The sequence below is a fragment of the Cyrtonyx montezumae genome, unplaced genomic scaffold (genome assembly GCF_038088225.1).
Source record: "Cyrtonyx montezumae isolate F1298 unplaced genomic scaffold, pur_monq_1.0 scaffold_8, whole genome shotgun sequence".
Lineage (NCBI taxonomy): Eukaryota > Metazoa > Chordata > Aves > Galliformes > Odontophoridae > Cyrtonyx > Cyrtonyx montezumae.
This window is the reverse complement of record NW_027072089.1, coordinates 4,814,793-4,837,926: the sequence shown is the minus strand read 5'-3', so window position 1 is coordinate 4,837,926 and position 23,134 is coordinate 4,814,793. Positions and strand designations below refer to the sequence as shown.

The window sequence follows — 23,134 nt, the reverse complement described above, 5'->3', positions numbered from 1 at the left end:
GAGAAGGCCTAGCTCATCTGCATTTAGTACATCTCTATAGTGATGAAATTGTTTTCATAACCACTTCCACCCAGTGCATGGACCTCTCTTAGGAAAGCATGCATGCGTTTTATAGTCTTACTGAAACAGAGAGGAAACAGCAGCTTTTTCAGAGCACACAACCTGTTGGGAAGCAGCATGTCATAGGTCTGATGGTCACAAGGTGAGAAAACATAGCTTTCTCAAATGCCAGGATGGAGACAACCCACATTGTGCTTCTATGTGTCACAATCTTTACCTCAAGATTAACTATGACTAAGATTACATTAAATAAGTGTGCAACACTTAGCATCATAGTGGGCATGTGAGCATATGAATTAGGCCTAGATGTATTAGATGCTGAAAAAGAGGCCTACAGAAGGTGGTGATATGATACACTTGATGGTACATTCACCAGTTATTCTTGAGGCTATCAAAGCAGTTCAGGTAATGTGATAATTTTGTAGCTTTGTTTGAAGGTAAGGACTGAAGGATGAAGAGAAAAGGTATTCATGGAAGCTTTAGGCAAAAAAAAAATCAGAAAATGAAATCAGTTAATGGAAAAGCAACTGTGCAAACTTTGGAATGACTGAGCAAAGTAAAATTGCTTAAGGCAATTTAAGTTACTCAAGGAATAGGATATTAGGAGAACCATGAGATCTTGATGTAATCACAGCATTAGTTTCAAAGAGAAGGCATAAATAAATACTAAAGAATGACCTAGGAATTGGCAATTAATAACATTTAAACTAAAAATTGTTGCAAATATGTATTGAATAAAAACACTCCTAGAGAATTCTCCATGGGCAAGACCTTTAGCATCCTAACGACCAGCTGGAATGAAGTACGACGGTCTGTCTTTATGATGATTTTCAAATGGAAATTTAAGTCGTAAAGAAAGCAATCATTCAGCTAGTTTGATACATATTGGCATGCTACGACTACTGCAGAAGTGCACTATGACTAATCATTATATAATGAGATACTTACATAAGCCTTCAGAAAGATCTAACTCTATTGTTAGAAATTCTCTTTCCTCCTGTATTATCAATTAGCTATGTCAAATGCAGCAGTAGAAAGGAAGAAATCTTCTCTTAACATGTAGAAACCACCAGAGGAACCTACGAGACCTAATGGAAGCTTCGGCCTGAATTCCTAGTTTTCAGACAATCATGGAATACAGGTACCGTGCAGCAGGGTAAGGACTAAGTAAAAGAAAGGATTTCTCTAAGAGTTTTTCCTTCCATTTATTTCTGTTGAGAACTGAACCAATGCGTGGGAAGTTTTCCAGAGGACTAGTGTCTACCTGAGTGGCTTGCTGCGTTCTGTAAGCCAATATGAAGAAGATGAAATACCTCTGAAAATGGTAAAGATTTTATTTTGGGAGGACGTAAAAGGTGGATCCTTTCCTTGATATTACCATCACGGTTTTCAGAAGAAGTGATTTTGTGCTTAACGTGATCGGATTCCATAGAATTCTGTGTGCCTGATCCTATGGCCTTTGATAAATACAGAAAAGAATTAATGAAAATCAAGCTATTATCAGACAATAACAATTCAGTTACTGTCTTCCCAGGGGAGTTGTGGAATCTCCTTCTCTGGAGATATTCAAGACCCGCCTGGAAGCCTACCGGTGCAACCTGAGCTAGGGAACCTGCTTTGGCAGGGGGGTTGGACTCGATGATCTCTTGAGGTCCTTTCCAACCCCTATGATTCTATGATTCTATGGAATAGCTTTCTTTTTCAAACTTGGCCTATCTTAAGCAAGGGAACAGTAAAGAGGATTGGTCAGTGAATATTTTTGAAGTGCTCTGAAGTAGAATAGTGCTCATTATTCCTGCTAGTGATTTCCAAAGCTCTGTGCTAAGGTTTCAAACCTTTAGGATACAATCTGTTGAAGCCAATCCATTTCAGCTTCCACTGCTGTCAATGGAAAGACCTGATTTTGAAAACAAGCGAACAAAAAAGTTTGTGGACTTAACAAAAGTGATTTTGTTAAAGATAAATGGGCATCATTGGAGGCTGAGAAAAGACACATTTCTAGCCAAATGTTAAATGATCCTGATTTGTCTCCAGTGTTTTCTTGTTATCCAGCTGTACCAGTCAAAATTTGCACCTCATAATAAAAAACAGAATAGCTAATAATTACAAGTGTGATCCAGTCCAGTTTTCACATACATTCTAAGCACCCAAAAGAAGTCTTACATGAAGTGAACTTTGCTATCTTCCTTCCCTCCCTTAATCTTTAATATTGCCCTTCAAAGTCCTGGGATCCTCACTCGTTGTTGCCCTTTTCCTTCTTGTGATCTATCACCTTTCTTCAAGAGAATTTATTCACCTGGGCTAGCTGAAAAACCTCACTAGACAAATTCATTTTATTCACTGGAGCCTGGAGGTTTGCAATGCTGGTTGTAAGACAACCCATCTAGGTGCTCAAGAAGAAAGATTACGTTCCTGTTTGTTTCTTTTTTTTTCTTCTTTAGAGAAGAATCCCACAGAGATGAAGATTCACGTAAAATACAGTCATGTCCCCCAATTTGTCCAACTTTTTGAAAAACTGTCTTCTTCATTGTGAACGTAAAAGCTTTGCTTAGGAAATAAGCACAGCCTCCACAGATATATCAAAGCAAACATTTGCAGTTTGAACAGTTTGAAGGGAAACCCATATCAATACTGCTAATGGAATTAAATTTATATAAATAATCTTTATATGAAAGGACAATACATTCAGATTCCAAAGGTTAACACAAAAGATGCTGACTGTACAGTTGATTTGCTACAAAGTTAATTCTTAATATATATTTCTCTATATATAAATCAATATATAAAAACCTTCTAAAAATGAGTCAGTGTTGATTGCTATAAGTCCAACCAGTCCAGATGTTGTATATTGTTAGATGTTATATGCTGTTAGAGCAAACTTAAAATATCCTGTGTTATTATCAGGGCAGTATCGTATTAAAAAGAAGAAAACAATAAAAAAAGAGGGAGACTGTTCTGAGAACCTCAGAATGAAAGATAAGCTAGACAGTTATTGCTAATATTTCCCATAATGTTCTAGCAGTACAGGAAAAATAAAATCTGTGTTACATCATTTCACTAGAATGATATCTCCTAGATTTTTCAGAGGCTCTGTAGAAGCTTTCGATCATATCTTCCAAGCAGCAAGTTGCATAGACCTAATCAAACTCCACTGAAATCAGATTGGAGGCCTTGGAAGAACTTTGTATGTATAGGAAAAACCGAAACAGGAAAATTTAGATATGTTCATCCATCAATCACAGTATTGACAGCAGTGTAGAGTATTGAAAGGGCCACTAATTTCTAATTTTTCTGGGTAACAAAAGTTATTGGTTCCTGACTGAGAATTTATTTTTAACTGAGTAAATTCAGCTTTTAGCTTTTTTTTTAAAGGAAAAAAAGTAATAATAATAAAAAAAAGAAAAAAAAAGCAACTGACAGTAATATCTATCTATTCAAGTATTACAGCAATATTTAATGTTTACAAAACTTGTCACTGTTGAAATGCACCATTTAACTCTTTCTATTTAATTTCAGTGTTGCTGTAGAAGGGCAGAAGATTATTTTTAACTGCAATATAATTTCCCTTTTTCACATGATCTTAATCTCAACTTTCTGTATATTCCTTATTATTCCATTCTATTTCAAAATATGCCTACATTATTAGATCACCTTTATTCCAATTTGGTAGCAACTCTTTTCTTGAACTAATTCTGTTATTTTTACACTTTTCTTCTTTAGAACACAGCAAGTTTTTTTCCTGCTTGTGTACAAATATTTCCCTAGGATTTTCCCTGTGAATTATTTTGTTTTCATTTTTCAATTCTCTTATTTCAGAAATCTATACTAGTTTATCTTAGATCTGCGCTGACAGTCTTGACATCGGGAACCAACTTTGTCACAATTTATGTTCATTTCCTTCATTATACAAGCTTGGTCACTTATGTTTCTAAACAAATTACTTTTGCAATTAAAAAAATGGTTTTCCTTCCAAACTAAAATATTTTTGAAGAACTATTCACTTTTTTTTGTTTAGTTTTGTTGTTTTTTCTGTTTTATTTCTTTTTTTTTTTTTTTTTTGCAAAAACTGCTGTGACATTGAAAATTTATAAAAATGGTATGAATACTTGCAGAAATTTGCTGTAAGTTGTCATTTAAAATGCTGGTAACTTTTAATTAAAAAAAAAAAAAAAGCAAAATAAAAAAGCAAAAAATGGGTTCTTTTCCGTACCCTTAAAAAGAACTCTAATATCATCTCATGAATAAACTTGTAAATGTTATAGTAAGCTGTAACTATAAAATAGGACTGCACATGGCACTGCAGATGGGCATTAGTACAACCTTATTAGAGCACTGCAGAGTAAGCCTTCTGTTTTTAAGCTTTCCACGATCCTTACTGCTCTTGGTCACCAACCCATTTTCACTGGACTGTTTTTGAAAGGGGTATTACTGATCAAATTTTGAATTTCAGGCTGAGAATGATATACAGAAACAACTAGCTTGGGGGAAATGTATTTTGATACAAATGTGAAAGTTTTAACTCTACATCTGTAAAGACAAGCACAATAATTGTATTTTATAAATGTAAACAGAAGACTTAACCGATGCCACTATTATTTCACAAGTAATCCAATACACTTTTATCAGTTTGGCAGCTTCTAATTTGAACAAAAGTTGAACTAATTTGAGGGTCTCTTAAAAGAAGACAAATATCCACGTTTGTTAATTCTATGTTAAATATTCCCCCCTTTTCTATGATAGGAATATGTGCATGTTACAAATCATTATGAATAATGAAATCATTTTCTTTTGACAAATGGAAACATTGAAACTTTCATAAAATGCTGACTTTCAGTACACTATAAAGGAGGTTTTAACCTGAGTTCATACACATTTCTTTCCTCTAATCATCTCAAAGTGCTACAAATGTGTTTGTTAATTCATAAATAAGCATTAAATCAAGAACAGCTAAGTTCCTGGGCTCGTATTCGAGAGGAATCACAAACACGTTGGTCACACCTCATTTAGATATTTAACCATCTATATTCTGATTCTCTCCTTCAGAATTCACTCATGTCTTTATGTGGACAAACGACATAAAAACTGAAAAGGAATATTTGCTTCTTCCAAAAGCACCAATATTTGGAAGCCTGAATGCCTTAAAGCCATAGCACTTTATTTTCTGGAAACAGAAATGGAAATGGAGACAGTCTGAAAGTCCCACCTGATCTCATTTCTAATACTAGAAGCTTTTGGCTAAGGGATTCTTCTCCATTCAGTGAAATGTTTTGCTTCTGTTACTCCACACTTCAGGCACTATTTGAAGTAGTTGAGTCCTGCCACAAGGAAAAATTTCTCCAGGAAAAGTTCAGAGTCCAGCACAGCAATGTGGGCAGCTCGACCTATCAATGTGTTCGCGGTGTTCGGCAGAGCATGGAACACGTTGTGTCGGATCAAAGTGCAGTCTTTTGCCCCAATTAAAGGCTGAAGTAGATTGTTAATCATTTCTGCATAAACAGGACCTGCAAAAGATTGTAGATGTTACAGCTACATGCCGAAGATTCTAGATCTCCTCTTTCCCTCCATGTCATAAAAGGACAATCTCAATGGGAAATGGGAACAAGGAAATAGAATAAAAAACAATTTATTACAAAGATTTTCCAAGTAACAGCATGTTACAAATATCATTATTCATTCTCTACCCGAGGAAATCTAGTGAAGCTGCTAGCACAAAGAGTGAGACACACCTCAGCACTTAGTCCTATTTCTCCTGAAATGGAAGGAAATACTCCTGTTTCCTCCAGGAAAAAGGGTTAGATTCATGCAGTCTGTGAAGCTGAATGCAACAGTCTGGCAAGACATAGAGGTCTACTGGGATTTCTCTGAGGAATCAGATGCAGGAAGACCATCATGTCTTTCAGCAGATAGCTCAGGAGTTTATAGAGGAACAACAACAGCTCAGGAAAATTGTACTCATGAATGCACACTGAATGTAGATCTGGCATCTACTAAACCAAAGATGTCTCTGAGACATATCTGGGGTAAAAAAAAAAAAAAAGAACTGCATAAGGGCAACCATGTTGATTCTTAGGTTTGGGTGCCTCTTCTTCCAAGGATTACTTCCATTTCTAGGTAATCATACATGTGAAACAGGTATAAAGACATTTTTTCTGGAAGTAGTGTCAGATTGAAACCAAGGAATATTATATAAATGAAGGAAACTACAAATAACAAAGGTAATGCTTGAAACAATCCACAGATTGAGCTCATAGGAGAGCTAGGCATTTGATGGATTGAGTCTTGATGTGTTCTTCATGATTTTATTACAAACCACTATGATCTTTGATCTTTCAAATTACCTGGCAATCACCCCAAAATTATTGAAAACAAAGAGAAAACTCATTAATTTTGGATATGCTGAGAGAATTTCATTATATCAGACAATACTAGTAATTCAGTAAACTTAGTTCAGAAACATTGTTAAGAACTAGTTCTATTTTCATCACTTAAAAAAATGGGAAGGAAAGGAGAGCAATCAGTATGAAATCTTTGATCAAAACCTAATTGAAATTTATATTAATCAAACAAATATTGTCTTTAAAAGCTTTTCTTGATTTTAGTCATTTCCTGTGGGAAAACAACACTTTCTTCCTTATCAAATAAGCATCAGAGTTTTGATCATCCTGATGAAAGGCTCTTGTGATAGAACTACCTCAGTTGCACAAAAACACTACTTCTCAACAGCTTTCCAAACACAGAAAAGATCTTAAACATACCTGTGTGCCTGTCTTTGAGTGCATTTTTGCACATTTCTATTCTTGCTGAATGAAAGGGTACATATCTGTCTTGGGGTGAGGCCACTAATACAACATTTTTAAAGTACTGAAGACCTGTAATAAACAATAGAATTAAGTACATTTATAATAGAAAAGTAGGATCCATTATAGAAACATAGAAGCCATTCCAACCCCCCTTGCTGCAGGGAAGGTTGCCAACCACTAAATAAGAAACCAAATCAGGCTTCCCAGAGCACCACTCAATCTGGCCTTGAATGTCTCTAGAGATGGGGCACACAAAGCTTCTCTGGTCCAGCACAATGACGGACAGTACGAACACACTCATATTAAATAACACTTTAGTAGAGCAAAGCATTTACAGAATAATTAAAACATAATGCACAAAGTAAAATTCATAAGAATAGCTTTAAAACAATTTATTCTTCTTTTGTGAACTATTTATTACTTATCAATGTGCATAAAGTTCAATTATATATCATAATTGCATATCATAACAACATATATATATCATAGCAACAAAAAAAGTAAGAACTCTTGTTTTCAAATAGTGATTGATAAGAATGTTCATCTTGCAAATATTTATGCTTGTAAACATTGGAAAAACGTGTACTTACAATTCACATATTTGTGATAATGTTCAAAACATAACATTAAAAAAACTAGTAAAATAGAAATAAAATTCAGAGAGGGAGGAAAGAAATCAATTTCATTGCTATGACATTATACTATTTACATAAGTACAGAAGGAGCCTTGGGATCCAGTCACTGTGCTATGCAGAGATAAATACATGGTGATGGTACATGGACTCAAAACCAATTATTCTCACAGTTACTTGGAGGCAATGGGGCTGCCATTGGCTACAGAAAAGTTCCTTCTGCTTATTCTGTATGTGGTCTCTTGAGTCTTCCATTACCCTCATTCAGCACTGTCATGTGTGACTGACATTCATCCTTTCCTTCCCCTTATAGAAATTAGGTCCTGAACTGATTCCTCAGCTTAATAGATTTCATAGAAAAGTTGATCATCACCACCACAAGAGAGCTCTGCTAAATACCTTAGATAAATATGACTGAGACCATCATTTTCTTCTTGTGTAATCAAATCAATTTTGTCTGTGGCTTCTGCTTCGGAGCAAGACGTAGATGAAGCATCAGTGAGTTTTACAATAACTGAAATCTTATGTGAAGTGTCTCAATAGAGAATAATGTTTTTTTTTTTCTTTTAAGACAAGCATAAGGAACATTAACAAGATCCTGTGCTGTGTTCAGAAAATTATAAAACAGCTCTATGTCTCTCAGAAAAAATTATTAAGACATGGTACTCAAACGGTTTTGATTTTCTAACAGCAACGTAACGGAGCGCAAGGAAAAAATTAAGTATCAATTAATGACTCTCCACGTAGAAAGCAGATTCTAAAAATATGAATATTGATTCTATCTTTGCAGCTTTGGGTGTCTGGTCAGGAACAAGGAACTAGGAAAAAGGCAGGTGACTTGTTTATTTTTAAGTAAAACTTAGAATGCCCATAGATGTCATGGCAACTCACAGACTAAATCCTGTTAAGAAATTAGTAATTGTTGTAATATATTTTATGAAACAGCTTTCTTATTTTAAAAATGGAATAATGCTCAAAACAAGTGATTAAGTAACAGTGAAATAAAAATTGTAGAAACAAAACCAGGAAATGCATACATAGCACAAATTTGCTCATATGCAACATTAAAAATAACTCTTACTTAGAAGAATATATTTGCCTGAACAGAAGGATTACACTAAATTTATTTTCTTAGGGAAAACATAATTCATTTCATTTATTCATGGCAGATCAAAGGAGAGGTAAAATTATCTCTATGCAGACATTTTTGCATTGTGAGGCCATATATCTCACTCTGCAGTACAGAGCTGTCACAATAGACATGAATAAAATTTGCTCTTCATCTCACAGAATCTATGTCCTAGAGATAAGAGATAATAAATTTAAAAAATAATAATAAAAAGAAGAAAAAAATGATTTGCATCTATTAACATAAATTCAGTGATGGCGTCCTGTTATTTCTTGCTTGGAGAGTATGAATTTAGGTGCAGGTTTGCTTCATCATGGAGGCTTTAATTAGGTACTAACTGTTTGGCAACTATATTCATTTATAACTGGTGCAGAAAAAAAGGCACAAATAAAACAGATATTAATTTTAGAAAGGGTAGCCCTTCTTGAAAGCCAGAACATTTTAAAAAAGATCAATAATAGTGTGTATATTTTTTACTCCTTGGAGGACATGGTAATCATAGCAGAATCTAGCAGAATCCTTTGGAATCCCAGCATTTGTACAATTATATTAAACCCCACTCACCTGTTTTTTGGCTGAGCTGGTAGAGGAAACACTTGCGCAGATCTGCATTGTCCCTGAAGGTCAATTGCAAAAGCGACCCTGATTTTTTCAATTTCTGCATGAGCCACAGTCCTGCAATGAAAATTTGTGTATATTTTTACCTTTTTGCTAAATATCAACCAAAGGGATTAAAGTTATGTGCCTTTAATAAACTCAAAGTGAATACAGTAATATTAACACTTTAACTCCCCTATTTTATGTCTTTGCTTCCTATTTTATTGCTAATTAACAAGGAGAGAGTCTAGGTGTCTGTCTCACTTGGCTTGTCCAGTGTTGTGGTAACATAAACATACAGGAAGGCTGAACATTGGGACATTCAATTCCCACACTATGGTGTTTTCTTCAGTTTTGGAGATGCCTCTACTTATTGGCAGTATAAAGACAAGTGGAAGAACACCGCAGAAGCAAGTTTGTCTTTCATTGCTCTGCACTCAGAGTTGGTGCTCTCCCATTAACTCTTACCTGTACTAACCAAAGTACTGTTGTTGTAAAGGGTTCCAAGGTGAGGCCCAGAGAGGGACAGGAAGGTATGTAACTTGTTGAGGTAATAGCGAAACCTGGGGCGAGTTAGCACAGATCGGATGATGACATTACCAAGGGAATGTCCAATAAAACTGTTGGGAAAGACAGAATAATATAAATACAAAAACTGTGCATACAATATTTAAATTAAATATAAGGGCAACATAAATTGCTCTCAGTTGGCTTTTAGTAGCACCATTTAGCTATCATTTTATATTTTGTTCACCCTCATTAATAATTCACTTATTACAATGTAAAAATTCAGCTCGCTGACCTCAATGGCTTTTGACATAGTTCACTTTTGGAAAAGCTCATTTCACTGAATGATGCTTATGGTACCACAGATAGTTACAGACAATTAACTGTCAGAATGCTTACCTTATTCGGGATATGGAGAGGTTATACAACTGAATATGCTGAATAATTTCATCCAACAATCGGTCAGTCATTGTATCAAAATCAGCAAAAGTATCCGTCTGGTGAATAAAGGTTTCAGTAAGTCAGTGAAAAATTATTGCAGTATACATATATATCAGGCTATTGTTATTTTCAAAATAAATCAAAAGCACGTAAGTAATAATTAGTCCAAATTTTCTGTATGCTCACTGGGGGCAGAAATTTTCTCAGTCTCCTGATCTTCTAAAAATTTAAGCTCTTTGAAAACAGTCGTGAATTTTCTCTTTCAGTTTATTAGAAAATTATTCCAGACTTACACAAAACTATTATTACTTGCATCACCAGTAACAACTGATTACTAACGATCACATGGACGTAAGTACAGCCCGTGTGGAAATTCACCATCCTCACTGAGCTCTAGTAAAATCATTTGTCAGAGTTTATTTGACCTAGTATTGTTTTATAGCTTCAGACACATTATCTGAGTATTAAATTTAGGACAAGACATATCCTACACTCCTTTGTAGGAAGTGGAAATAGCACTGTGCAGAAGACAGCATTTTAAGGGAATTAAGTCATCTTCTGTGGTTGCTTCTGTTTTCTTCAATGACCACGTCTCTAACTTAGGCATGATAATATAAACCTGGGCCTATAATTTGTTAATAAGTCTAACAATATCAGGCTGAGTGATTTCTCCTTCTCTGGAGATATTCAAGACCTGTCTTTTTACCTACCAGCTCAGCCTACTTTAGAGATCCTGCTTTGCAGTGGGGTTGGACAGTGATCTCTAGCGGTCCCTTCCAACCCCTACAATTCTGTGATTCTGTGATTTCTGATTCGTAAGTAATACTTGAAGTAGCCTGACTTAACAATGGTAAGAATTACTAATGCTCAGCCTCTGAGGCAAAATCTGCACAGGGAATAAAAGCTTCTGACATTTAGAATTGAACAGATTACTATGATAAAATAGTTTACATCATTATACAAGAGTTGCTCTGAAAGTAATGCATCCTTCCCACCAGTATTCTGTTATGTGTTGTTGCTGTGTGACAGATGGCAGCAGTGAGGCAGTCTGAGAGAATGGCACCTAAGTTGGAAGTGTGTATGAAGCAAAGGTATGTCACTGATTTTCTCCATGTGGAAAAAATGGCACCCATTGACATTAACAGATGCTTACTGATTGCTTATGGAAAACAAACAGTGGATGTGAACACAGTGAGGTGGTGGGTGGTATGCTTCAGAACTGGTGACACCAGGTCACTTCTGCTGGTGAATACATTTATAAGCACAGCATGCAAACTCCTGCTCATTGCTGGTGAAAATGCATAGCTAATGGTGGTGACTGTGTTGAAAAACAGTGTTTTGTACCTGAGAATTTGCTCCATCAAACAGTGTTATTGTGTTTTTTGTATCTGTTGTAGTTTCCATGAAAATAAACAGGAAGCATTACTTTCAGAGCAAGCTACATGCATTGCACATACTTATGTGATGCAGACGCTGAGGATGGGATCACAAAATTATTAAGCCATTTAATGACATGTTGTATGAATATTTTATGTTTGTTATTCAACAATATCAGTAAGAGAGTGAGTGCCAAAGAGAGACTTAAACAATTCGTTGCTTCCAAAAATAATGGCAATTGCGATTCAATAGAAATAATATATTGTTTGATCTACACATTTGCAGGCAGATCTTATTCAGAACTGTGTCATCTGGCAAATCAACAGGACTCTAGACCAAATAACTAACAAGTTACCACAGAAACAATAATCAAGTGTTGGAACAGCTATTCAGAGCAAATATATCTAGTAATTAATGCTTTTGTGACACAACCCATCTTGCTAATTGCAGCTCTAGCAAAAGAAAACAGGAGCATATTCACTTTGCGATAATGCATTAAAATAAATGTTCACATAAATAACAGACAGTCCACTAGCCTCTTTCCTGTTTCTTTAGTCTGCATTGATAATTAATGATTTCTTCTTAGGCTCATCATCCCAAATCTTTCAGGTTGTTTAAAAATGGAAAAATGCCAGCTTAGACATTAATCACAACCAAAACACATCAGAAGTCATATTTCACCAGGTTATAAATCTATTCCTCAAAAGTCATATTTCACCAGGTTATACATCTATCCTTCAGTACTCTCAGTTTTTCAACCTGACTGAGCTTCTCAAGTAGAAGACTGACTAAAAAAGGTGGCTTCTTCTCTTAAGGAAAATTCAGATAAACATTTGATTTTGTGGATCATTTTCAGAGTAGTTCCCAGAGTAGGGAAAAAATGGTGACTGGATGCTTTAAAGAATCCAAACAGTTATATTAGAAACAAAAAAAGAAACCATTCTATTTCCATTGCTTTGGGAACTTTTCCATCTTTTCAAACTCTGGATGTAAGTAGAGGTGCTGTAAGAGCTAAGAATATGTTCACTGAAGGTGGCAAATTCATAGACCAATGCTAACTAATCACTTCTAAGTATAAAATCTATTGAATAATGCAGGGTGGAAAGTTTTGACTCAAGTTTCTCAGCTGATCTGAAATCACAATAATGTTTCTGACCCAGCACTAGAAATTCTTATCTTATGCATAAATGCAGGCCTCTGTGTCATAAATATGAGTTCATTGCAAAGCAGAGTGTAGAATTCATTTCTGTTCCTCTACTTGGATTAGCAGTGAATTTTCCTGAAAGACTCAAGAATATAAATCTCATAAAACTTGTAACAGGAGAAACAATGACTGATGCAGCAAAAGAAGTTGACAACACCTTCTGGATATATTACATCCTCCAGAGAATTTAACATCATTAAACATGCAGCCTTCTGTTGGCACTGTGTCACTCAACATCCAACAGGCAGAGGTTGCTAAGGTTTCAAACTGACATACCAAATCAATTTGCTTTGTGTAAGTTCTAGTCTTTTAAGTGATAATCTAATTGGTTTTGACTTCAATGCTATAAATATTTCGAAATGGGTTTGATTTCCCTACAATCTTACACAGAACAGGTGTTTCAGCTCAATCCTACGAAAACTCATTGAATTTCCCAGTATTGTTGCTTAATCTGGCTTGTGAAAGAGCCTTGCTGAAGGCTCTGTTTCAGCAAGACTAATAGCTTGCAGGAAATCTGAATGAAGACAAAATTTAACTGTGAACTACCTGATTTCTTTCAGACATTAGGAAGTCCAGCTTTCCACTAGGGAGTCCCAGTTCTATAAAGGTCTTTACCAGCCGTAGATCTGCACTGTTACCTAGAAACAAATGACAGTTTAAAAAATGTAATTAAACAGAAGAAAATAATTGAGGCTTAATTTAATACATTTATATTTTAATACATCTTTGCAACAGGAAGCTCTTGCTAAGTGCTACCATGACAGCTTACCACACCATAGGATCATGCATTGAAACAGCTGGAGAGCAAAACCATTCAAATTTGTGGAAGGAGTGCTGAATCTCACCTTCTGCTTCTGGGTACAGCATGAACTGCACAAATAGTGTGGAGGACAGGGCAAAGATTGAGCTCAGAATAAGTCAGTTCCCTATTTTCTGAACCACGTAGGTAACACAAGGGGTCATGAAAAGGCATACATCTGTCCCTTCCAATTTGCACCAAGTGATTAACACCAGGGTCAACACAGATCTTCTGGGGTCTTTTATCACCTGTTCTTAGGGTATAAGGATAGGTCATCACATGCAGAGTATCCTGCTTCTCTGTACTTGCAAGTAGACCTGGTGCTGAAATGCAGCCTCATAACATTTTGGAAGATGACCAAAATGCCCCAACTTCATATTTGACAAATTCTGAGGACTTCTGAACTGTCTTGCTGGAAAAGGATGTACTTCTTATGAGGAGCACATTACTGCTGCTGGGATATTGAATAGTAAATGATGCCTGCATAACCCAGGGAGAGTTTCACACTTTTCTGAGGCTCAGTTTCTCCTTCTCTGTAGTCTCAAGATTAACACCTTCACCTAGCCCACTGAAAACAATAAACTGAAACCAAACTTCAAGTAAAGTTTCAACTTCAGCATATCCATTTTCTGCTTAGAAACCATCCACTGAAAATATTCCAGGCAGCCTTCCACTGCAGTGAATACTGATTACTCTTTAGCATTCTAAAGCCAGAAAAAATCTTTCCTGCAACATTGGTGTACTTTGGTAAATAATGATTTTATCCTGGTGGCATATAGCTAAACAGCCAGATATCTCCAAAAAGCCACAGGGAATTACTGTAATGCACTCTTATTGCACACTGAAGGACTGATGTAATTTGGTATAAAATCCTGTTTAAATAAAACAAACAAAATATGCTGCAGCACTCATTTCTTAAATACTTAATAATCTCCAGACTCTTTATTATAATAACATAAAAACTAAACTCTAAGATAAACATTTTCCTTAGACTCTCTGTTCTTTCACACTTTCTGTAGATCTGCTTTTTTCTTAGTTGCTTACACCAGAATGACTCTTACACACAGCTCTTCCTCCTCATCTTACCATCCAATCCATGGACACAGACAACCAGGTGAATTCCATCTTCCAAATTTTCTTCCTCTTCCTCTGGTGGAAAATATGGGATATCAGAAGCTAGTACAGATAAGTCACTGTACAGAAATCCTTCAATCTTCATTTCTTTTTTAAATTTTTCTTTGGCCTGATAAAAACTGGAGAATACATTAATTAATCACAGTAGAACTGGGTATTCAACAGCCAAACCTCAAACTACAAATGAGAAGGTTCTATTCTGATTGAGAGAAATCAGGATGTAGGAAGATAATAGGCTAAGATACAGGAAGGGAAAAAAAGAAACTTTTCTCTAGGTACCATGTCCGTTCTCCCATTTTCCAGTTTCAGAAACTGAAGCAAATGCCCCACAACCCTTTCAAGATTTCTTAGATTGTAATTCCTCATGTAGCAACTGTTTCTGAATACAGAATCATAAAGTTTGGAAAAGACTTCTAAGATCATCTAGTCCAACTGTCCACAGACTACCAACATTACCCACAATTTCCGTAAGTATTTCATTAACCATTTCCTTAAATAAATCCAGGGACAGCGAGTTTACCGACTCTCTGGGAAACCTATTCCAATACCTTACCACTCTTTCTGAAAATAAATTCTTCCTAATATCTGATCTGAACCTCCCCTAGCACAATTTGAGGCCATTACCTCTTGTCCTAACTGTTTCCTGGGAGAAAAGGCTGATCCCCACCTCGTCACAACCCCTTTCCATATTAGGGCCCTGAACTTTTTCAAGGTGTCATGAGACGACAATAACATTCATTAAAAAATTAGACATTCTTACTTCAGCATTCTTTCATTGGCCTCTTCATCCACCTCATTTGAATGAGAAGAGACAACTCCAAAAGAGCCGAGAGGTTGGCGTGTGATGGGAAATGCAACTTGCTTTGCAGAGAAGCCAACCATCGCAGGTGTCTCTTTGAGCACAGAAGAAAAGGGAAGACATGTGGCCGTGCAAGAGACAGAGAGGTTAACAACATCAACAGCTTTTCTGCTTTCCAACGTTACCCCCTCCATTGTAACTGAGTGAAACCCAGTGCCATTAGCTACAAGTTTATGCTCCTCTTTGTCAAGTTCCTGAGGATATTTGTCCTGGCAGGATTCTGCAGCAGGATCTGCAGAGGCAGGTGAATCGTTGAGCTCAATTTCCTGTAACCCCTGCATTTCTTTATATACCAGTAGGCTCTCATCAGCAAGAAAGCAACTAGAGTCTCCTTGCATTGAGGCAAATTCTGTTGAAGTCTCTGAAGGACCTGAAACAGGATTACAAATATCTGGTACCAGTTTTATGCTTTGTGAGAAATTGTCTTCTTCTGTTTTTCTCATGTTGATGTACAAGTCTTGTTCTATTTTTAAGCTGTCCGGCTTAGACACATCCTTTGGATCTTTTATGTACGAATGAAACTCATCTATACTTTTGTCCAAGTAGTTAATAGCCCTTGGTATTTTTAAGCTGCACTCATCATTACTCTCCAGCGATGTGCATTCACAGTCATTATCTCTGAGAGTACTATGTCCAGGTGGTTTTGCACATTCCAAACTACAAGAAGTCTCTGAGAAATCTTCCTCTGCCTCCTCCCTTCGTAATTCTATCTTACCACTACTGTCATTGGCAGAGGGTTTGGGACGTCCTCTTGGTTCTAGTTGCCCACTTTCAGTGAAGATCTGACACACAGAAAAATCTGTCATTACCTGCCCATCTCCATTCTCCGATTCTCTGCAGCTTTTTAAATATCCTCCTGAATCTCCTGAGGTTGCTTCAGTGTGTTTAGATATGTCCACCTCCTCCACAGGCTCCTCCGGGCTACTGATCTGAGGAGCTGAGACAGATTTGGTCAGTTTGGTAAGCTCCACTTCTCTCTCTTCTTCCTCAAAGGGCAACGAGCTAATGGATGTGAGAGAAGCTTGTATACCACTGGGTAGGCTGGTATTGCTTTCTGTGTGCCCACCCTCCAGAGAATTCCGATGGATGGCATGTCTCCGTACCAAGTGGTGCAAGATCTCTCGATCACTGGGCAATTCCAGAGCCCGGCTCCGAGCGTCAGACCATGCCACTGAACTTGGCTCACTTTCAATGCCCGAATCCGAAATTATAGAGGAGGATCTCTTTATGACCCCTGACATCAGGGTAAATTCTTCACACTCCTCAGTTCGTTGCTCCTTTGTGAACAACTTCACCTCCAAGCTGTGGGAGGGCAAACTTTTCAAAACAGGTGGCAGAGGCTTGCTATCTGGTTCTGCTGTTCTTTCAAGTCTGGTGGATTCATTCATTGCAAACTCAGAACTGAAATTATTCTCAGGATGACCACATTCAGTCATTTTATGTATTTCAGTCCTGCCTTCCAAGCCATCAGTTCCACATGCCCCACATTCAATCTGAGCACTGACAGTCAACAGAGGCTCACTTTTGTGGGCACCCTTATTGCTAGATTTCTTCTCTTCAGAAGTAATACCCACTGAATGCCTATTGTCTTTTAATAAAACTTCCTCAGAAGTTTTAGACTCTTCTGATGCACATTCTGTATTGCTTAGCACTGAGACAGAAATAGTTTCCTTACTTGGAACACAAATATTTTCAGGTTTCCTTTGGCCTTCTTTGTTTGCTGTACATACCTGAGATGTGGAGTGCTGGTTTAAATCCTTGGCTGCAAAAGCAGCACCTTCGGTATCACTATATAAGCAGGGATTCCCATTTATCCTGTCTGTGTGTATTAGCAAAGTACCTTTCCCAAAGTCTCCTTTCATTTCCACAGTGGCATCATTTGATGCCAGATTTTCCTTCTCATCTGTTATATCAATTTGAGTATTTGCAGGAACCTCGAAATCTGGGAAAGTATTCAAATTCTGATCTGAAAGAAAAAGAAAAGAAGAATTTGCTCCTGCAAGAATACAACATACTGCCTCAATGTGATGCGGGACTTGGAAAAGTGGCTGTACGGTCTGGAAAAGTATGTATATTTTTGCTATATAAATTATTTCTATATTAAAAAAATATTAGAAATGCAAATGCCAGAGTTCATTAACCTTGGATTATAATCAGTAAACAAGTTAAAACTAGGCCAAAAAAAGGTAGAATTATACTGAGAGAAGTGTATTTTATTGATGCTATCTAAACTGCTAGTTTCTAGCACTGATAAATCATTAAGAACTGGCACTTTACATTCCAACTGTTGTACCACGTTATATGTAGTGTAGATATTGCTTGTGAATCAGTTTATTACATAGTTTAATCGTTCAAATATCAGTAATTATCACTGTCAAATTTAGGCAATTTGATAACTCTAGAAGAAGGGAAATTTTGAAAAACAAATCATATTTACTGGAACATGGTCACTTATGGTATTAATATATACTACCTCTCTGCTAATATTAATAGTTGATTAAAAAGAGAAAAGAAACAAAGACTGCAAGGTTGTACTTCAGTGTTGCAGAATATTTTCTTAATGAAAAATCTGATTCAGATAGTAAAGGGGAAATTATTTTTTAAAAAAGCAACATTGCCTTTTGTGGACACTGTTGGTCTCACAAAACTGTGAGAACTGTTGTTCTGACTTTTCCTAACACTAGATGTCACTCTGAGTATGAAATTTGTTGTGCTACTTGTTACCGTCACAAAGTCCAAATGTTAGTTTCTCTTTCTGGATTTTGCCTCCAGCCCTTTCTTTCAACTTAACACTATGTTAAATTAAACAAAAACAAAACAAAACAAACAAACAAAAAAACAACAAACCCACCATGAAGTAACAGTAAATAATCTAAAGTTCAATATCAGAAAAAAATAGATGATTTCAGCTCTATTTTGTAGGGGATTATGCTCTCATCCACAGCAGAGCCAGTCCATGATAGGTGAGATCAAATACTTTGGGCAAGAAAGTCAACCTCCTCAGTTCAAACTGCCTCATGAAGCTGTACTCAGGGTGTTTCACTCACCTTTGCATGGCAAATCCATATACCTATCTTCAAAAATAACAGGAAGCGTGTTCCAGTCCCCATCGATGTCGAGACATTCTGCTGGCAGTGGGGGCATGCTGGTGAAATACTCCGAATTACGAATTTCTGTAGAAATCTGTGCATGACTTTGGATCCTGGCAGCAAAGAAGAAATTGTGTGTTTGAGTTACTACACTGTTTCTCAGTCTCTCCTGCAAGCCAAGCAGCAAAGGCAAACGTGTGGGCAGGTAATATTAGTGACATATTGATACTGTTGAGGGGCATTAGGCTTTTAGAATTAACAGGTAAGGTAGGAGGGATGGAAGAGTTGCCTTCCGTATTAAGAAGTGGATAGACTGCAAGGAGCTCCCTCTGAGAAACAAATCAGGAATAGACTGAGAGCCTGTGGGTTAAGATTAGGGGTGGGATCAATAAAGGACAGCTGTTGATACACTGTAGGATCTACTGTAGACAACCTGATCAAGGGGAGCCTGTTGGCAAGGTCTTCTTGCTTCAGCTGCAACAAGTGTGTTCAAAGGCTCTCATCCTGGTGGGGAATTGCAATCATTCAGATATCTAATGGGAAAACAACACAGTGTGCTACAAGCAATCCAGGAGGTTCCTGGAGTCCATTGATGATAACTTTCTGGTTCAGGTATTGGACAGACCAATCAACCAGAGGTGAAGTGTTGCTGGACCTGGTGCTCACCAATGCAGAGGAGCTAGTTAAAGGCATTAAGACTGGAGGCAGCTGAGCTTGAGCAGCCATGCCCTGGTTGAGTCTGTGATCTTGAGGAATGTGGGCCTGGCAAAGATTGGAGTCAGGACCATATTTGGGCAGTTTTTCAGATTATCAATGGTAGAAGGCAGGTAATCATCATGTGCTAGCTAACTAGCAGAAACATTCTACATATTATGAAGGATTACTCGGACAACAGATTTGGAATTCAAAAAAAAATTATGCAAACTATCATTGACTTCATCTTGAGAACATAATTATTGTTGACCATCATTGCTCTTACAAGCTATTTTTTCCTCAGAGATAAGTGTGTCACTGTTTGCTAAAACATGACTCAGGCAAAAGTCACAAACATCTAACTGCTCATTCTTGTTTGCATCAATACCTGGAATTCAGACCTAGCACCATAATGAAGTTCTTAGTGACACTAATAAACAGCATCAACAGTTATACTTAAGACAATGTGTAACAATTACAACAACAAGAACTTTCTCTGGGACCAGTCTCTGGTACAAGAAAAATGAATCATTAATACCAATATTTTTCTCTATAAAGTACTGGAAGACTATGTCACATGCCACCCTCTGTGATATGAAATCTATCAGAAATGGTATTTCTTATTGTAGTAAAATATTGCCATGCATCCTGTAGGTGCGTGGCCTAAAACAAGTCAGGCTGGGTGGGGCTCTGAGGAACCTGATGTTGGTGTAGGTGTTCCTGTCCATTGCAGGAGAGCTGTATTAGATGGCCTTTAAATATCTCTTCCAATTCAAATAATTGTATGATTCTGTGTTTCTAGGGACTTACAACCACAGTATGGGAGGCAAAAACAAGGTTCTTATGTGGTAACAAAAAAGACAGAATTGGGAAAAAGTATGTTCACATTTGAAGTGTTTGTACAGTGTATTTGAAGTGTTTGTACAGTGTACAGAGCTGACCTCATCTGGAGTGTTTCTGAGCCAAATTAAAACTCCCTGCTCACACCCCCACCAGTAATAATACTCTGGCAGCCAATACTCTGCTTTTCTAAATGCACTATATAGCCCAACCAAAAGGAAAAGAGCATTCTGCCATGAAGCCTGTATAGCCCAAATTAATGAAATGAAATGAAATGAAGGCCAATATTTAGCATTTGTTAGATATTCTACTTTGTGTACTCTCTCACATAAATAATCACTGAGAAAAAGATATCCATAGGAAGTGGATTGGTTTCATGGTTATCTGGAGAAATAAAAGCACTTCATGCAATTAGGCTTCCCTCTGTGCAGGATTGTGTTTGATTAGATGGGGACATGGGTGATATATGCCCTAACGACTGGGTACTGACATGGGGCTTTCCTTGTACACACCTCACTTAAAATGTGACATAAAGGTGACTAAGTGAGCACAGCTGGGTCCTTGCAGCCATGACTGTACTCTAATTTGATAGAACAAGGTAACCCATCCACTAATGAAATCACAGACCTTTCCTCCAGAGCTAAATAGGCCTCAATGTTTCCAGTGACAGCTCTAAAAAAGTCATGCTCTTCTTTGCTCTTGGTTGGAAACAGATGTCTCACTTAAGCCCTATGATTATGACAGGATTGGCTATCATGACCTTTTAGGCACTTCTGAAAGACAGGTTTCTGTTCTGGTAATGCTGTGGTCCTCCTATGTTCATGCAGATATCATCAGGACATCCCTCATTATTTTAAAATTCAAATCTGCAGAGCTCTCCTTGAACTCTGCCTTCAAGGGTTGAGTCATTAGTATTACCCATGCTATTCACTTGGGTTCATTGGCACTAAGAGGTGTCAAGCAGAAGGAAATAATTATCTTGTTCATGTTTCATAGCATATTCTTGCGAATTCAGCCCAGTGTCACATTTATTTTCCCAGACTGTTTTGTACTGTTGATTCTCAATTGAACTAGATGAGTTCTTTTCCAACCTTAATGATTCTATGATTCTTAATCAAATAACTATCAACCCTAAGCTCACATCACTCCTATACTTCCTCCAGCTAATGTGGAGGTTGTCCTCATCTGGTGCTGCATCCAGTGAATGTACACATCTCTGCATACACCATATCACAAATCAAGGTTCTGCAGTTATTGATCTTCACTGCTATGGAAAGTAGGTCTAGACTAAATTTCTAAATAAATCCATGAATGACTATACTCCAAAATGTAACAAGAAAGAGTAGAAAACAAACTCATAAATGTTATATTTTGTTGCTTTTCAGTAGTTGCATCCTATTAAAATTTTCATTACTAGATCTTGTAGAGGAATTTAATTGAGCAAACTCATCAAAGATGTTTCTGTCTGCCCTGATGTTGGTGTTGTTATTGGAGATAAGCTCTGAAGATACATGCATCCAACTGGGAAATAACTAGGGAAAGAGAATCTCTTATGTTTTATCACTAGAATGCTCTTGCTACAGTTTTTAGTCATTTCCTGATGCTGAAAGTAATGTGAGAGAGGGAGTAAGAATAAGAACTATCTTATAGGAATTGTAAGAATTTTAAATCTAATGATCTGGGGCCTCATCTTATCATGTTCCTTTCAATGGGTTTACTATACGGAGCTAGAATAGAAGTAGTGACTTCTCTCAAAGCACTTCACCATAAACAGCAGAAGAGATCTCATTCTTAGTAGAAAAATGTATTAAGCAACTATATTTTCAGCTATACCAGTAGCAGGAGAGATTCAATCTGTTACTTACAGTCCTTCCTGGAACGTCAGCACAGCAGGTTTATCATGTTCAGTATAGAAGAAGGCTTCTGAGAATCTCCTTACCTGGGTGAGAAATATGGAAGTTAAACCCTAAGATCTACTGAAAGGTGCCAAGTGCAATTAAGCTGAAAGCAGAGCAATGACTGTCAGAACTAGATTCCTTAATATGTTCTATTTGCTTTGCACCACTTTGGTGACAGAAAAAAAATTAAAGTGTTCAACTCTGCTTTGCTTTTCCAGTTTAGCAAGCAGTTAGCAGTTAGTGCTGTTGCATATTTTGCTGGAAGAACTGTCCCTTGACAGTAAACCAAGATTTTCTTTAGTGTATTTTCCCAATACTTTCATTAAAGTGAATAAATAGATAAGAATAATTCAAAACTCATCATCATTTCTATGGGAACAATCACAATTCCCAAGATATTAAAGGAAGCTTTACACATCAGTCCAGAGGAGACTAAGCCCTATCATGGTAGAAACATATCAGCCTATGTCACAATACATACAAAAGAGAGCTCTTTATATCTCTTCAAGGGCATTTGATCTACTTTGATAATCAATTTAAAAAGTAGCCACAGATTTGAAGATCTAGCAGAAGACAGAGTGCAAAATAAGGTATAAAAAAATTCAGTGTTTCTGTCTGATCTGGAATAAGTTTTGAGTTTCAGTCAACCCATCATAATGTGCAGAGTAATGAACTGTTGAACTGCAGCCCATACATTACTAAGAATATCTGTAAGAGCAACCTCTATTATGGAGTCAGAGAATAGCAGTGAAAAGCACATAAATGGCAACTCCCTAAATGCCAGCCAGACATCAACAAATGGCTTTTCTAATAAAAGAAGGACTAACACCCCTTAAAAATACTGAGTCTTTGTATCTGGGGCTCTCAAACTGTTTTTTATAACTGGAAAAGTATTATTGCATGCAGCCTATCTGGCGAGAAACTGAAGCATGTGAAGATACATAATGTGCCACAGGTCATGACAGTAGCTGGCATCTGTTGATGCTGAGATTCACCTTGCTGGAGCTGGGGGCCTGTCAAGCTGTGTTCTTTGGCTGATGGAGCCATCCTGGACCCCTCAAAATCAAGGGGGACC

The 23,134-nt window shown here is 36.9% G+C and overlaps 1 protein-coding gene across 1 annotated transcript in view; it reads right to left on the bottom strand.

The window, feature by feature from the left end:
* Positions 1-3,480: 3,480 nt before the first annotated feature.
* FAM135B (family with sequence similarity 135 member B) overlaps positions 3,481-23,134 on the bottom strand; it is a 126,008-nt gene continuing 106,354 nt past the window's right edge. Inside the window, exons 10-19 of the mRNA XM_065753625.1 lie at positions 22,027-22,100; positions 18,587-18,741; positions 15,441-17,505; positions 14,633-14,799; positions 13,294-13,385; positions 10,125-10,222; positions 9,687-9,838; positions 9,186-9,296; positions 6,816-6,929; positions 3,481-5,561 (exon numbers count right to left, since the gene is read on the bottom strand). Of these exons, the coding sequence (XP_065609697.1) occupies positions 5,356-5,561; positions 6,816-6,929; positions 9,186-9,296; positions 9,687-9,838; positions 10,125-10,222; positions 13,294-13,385; positions 14,633-14,799; positions 15,441-17,505; positions 18,587-18,741; positions 22,027-22,100 (3,234 nt within the window). The 3' untranslated portion in view covers positions 3,481-5,355. The remainder of the gene's footprint in view (positions 5,562-6,815; positions 6,930-9,185; positions 9,297-9,686; positions 9,839-10,124; positions 10,223-13,293; positions 13,386-14,632; positions 14,800-15,440; positions 17,506-18,586; positions 18,742-22,026; positions 22,101-23,134) is intronic.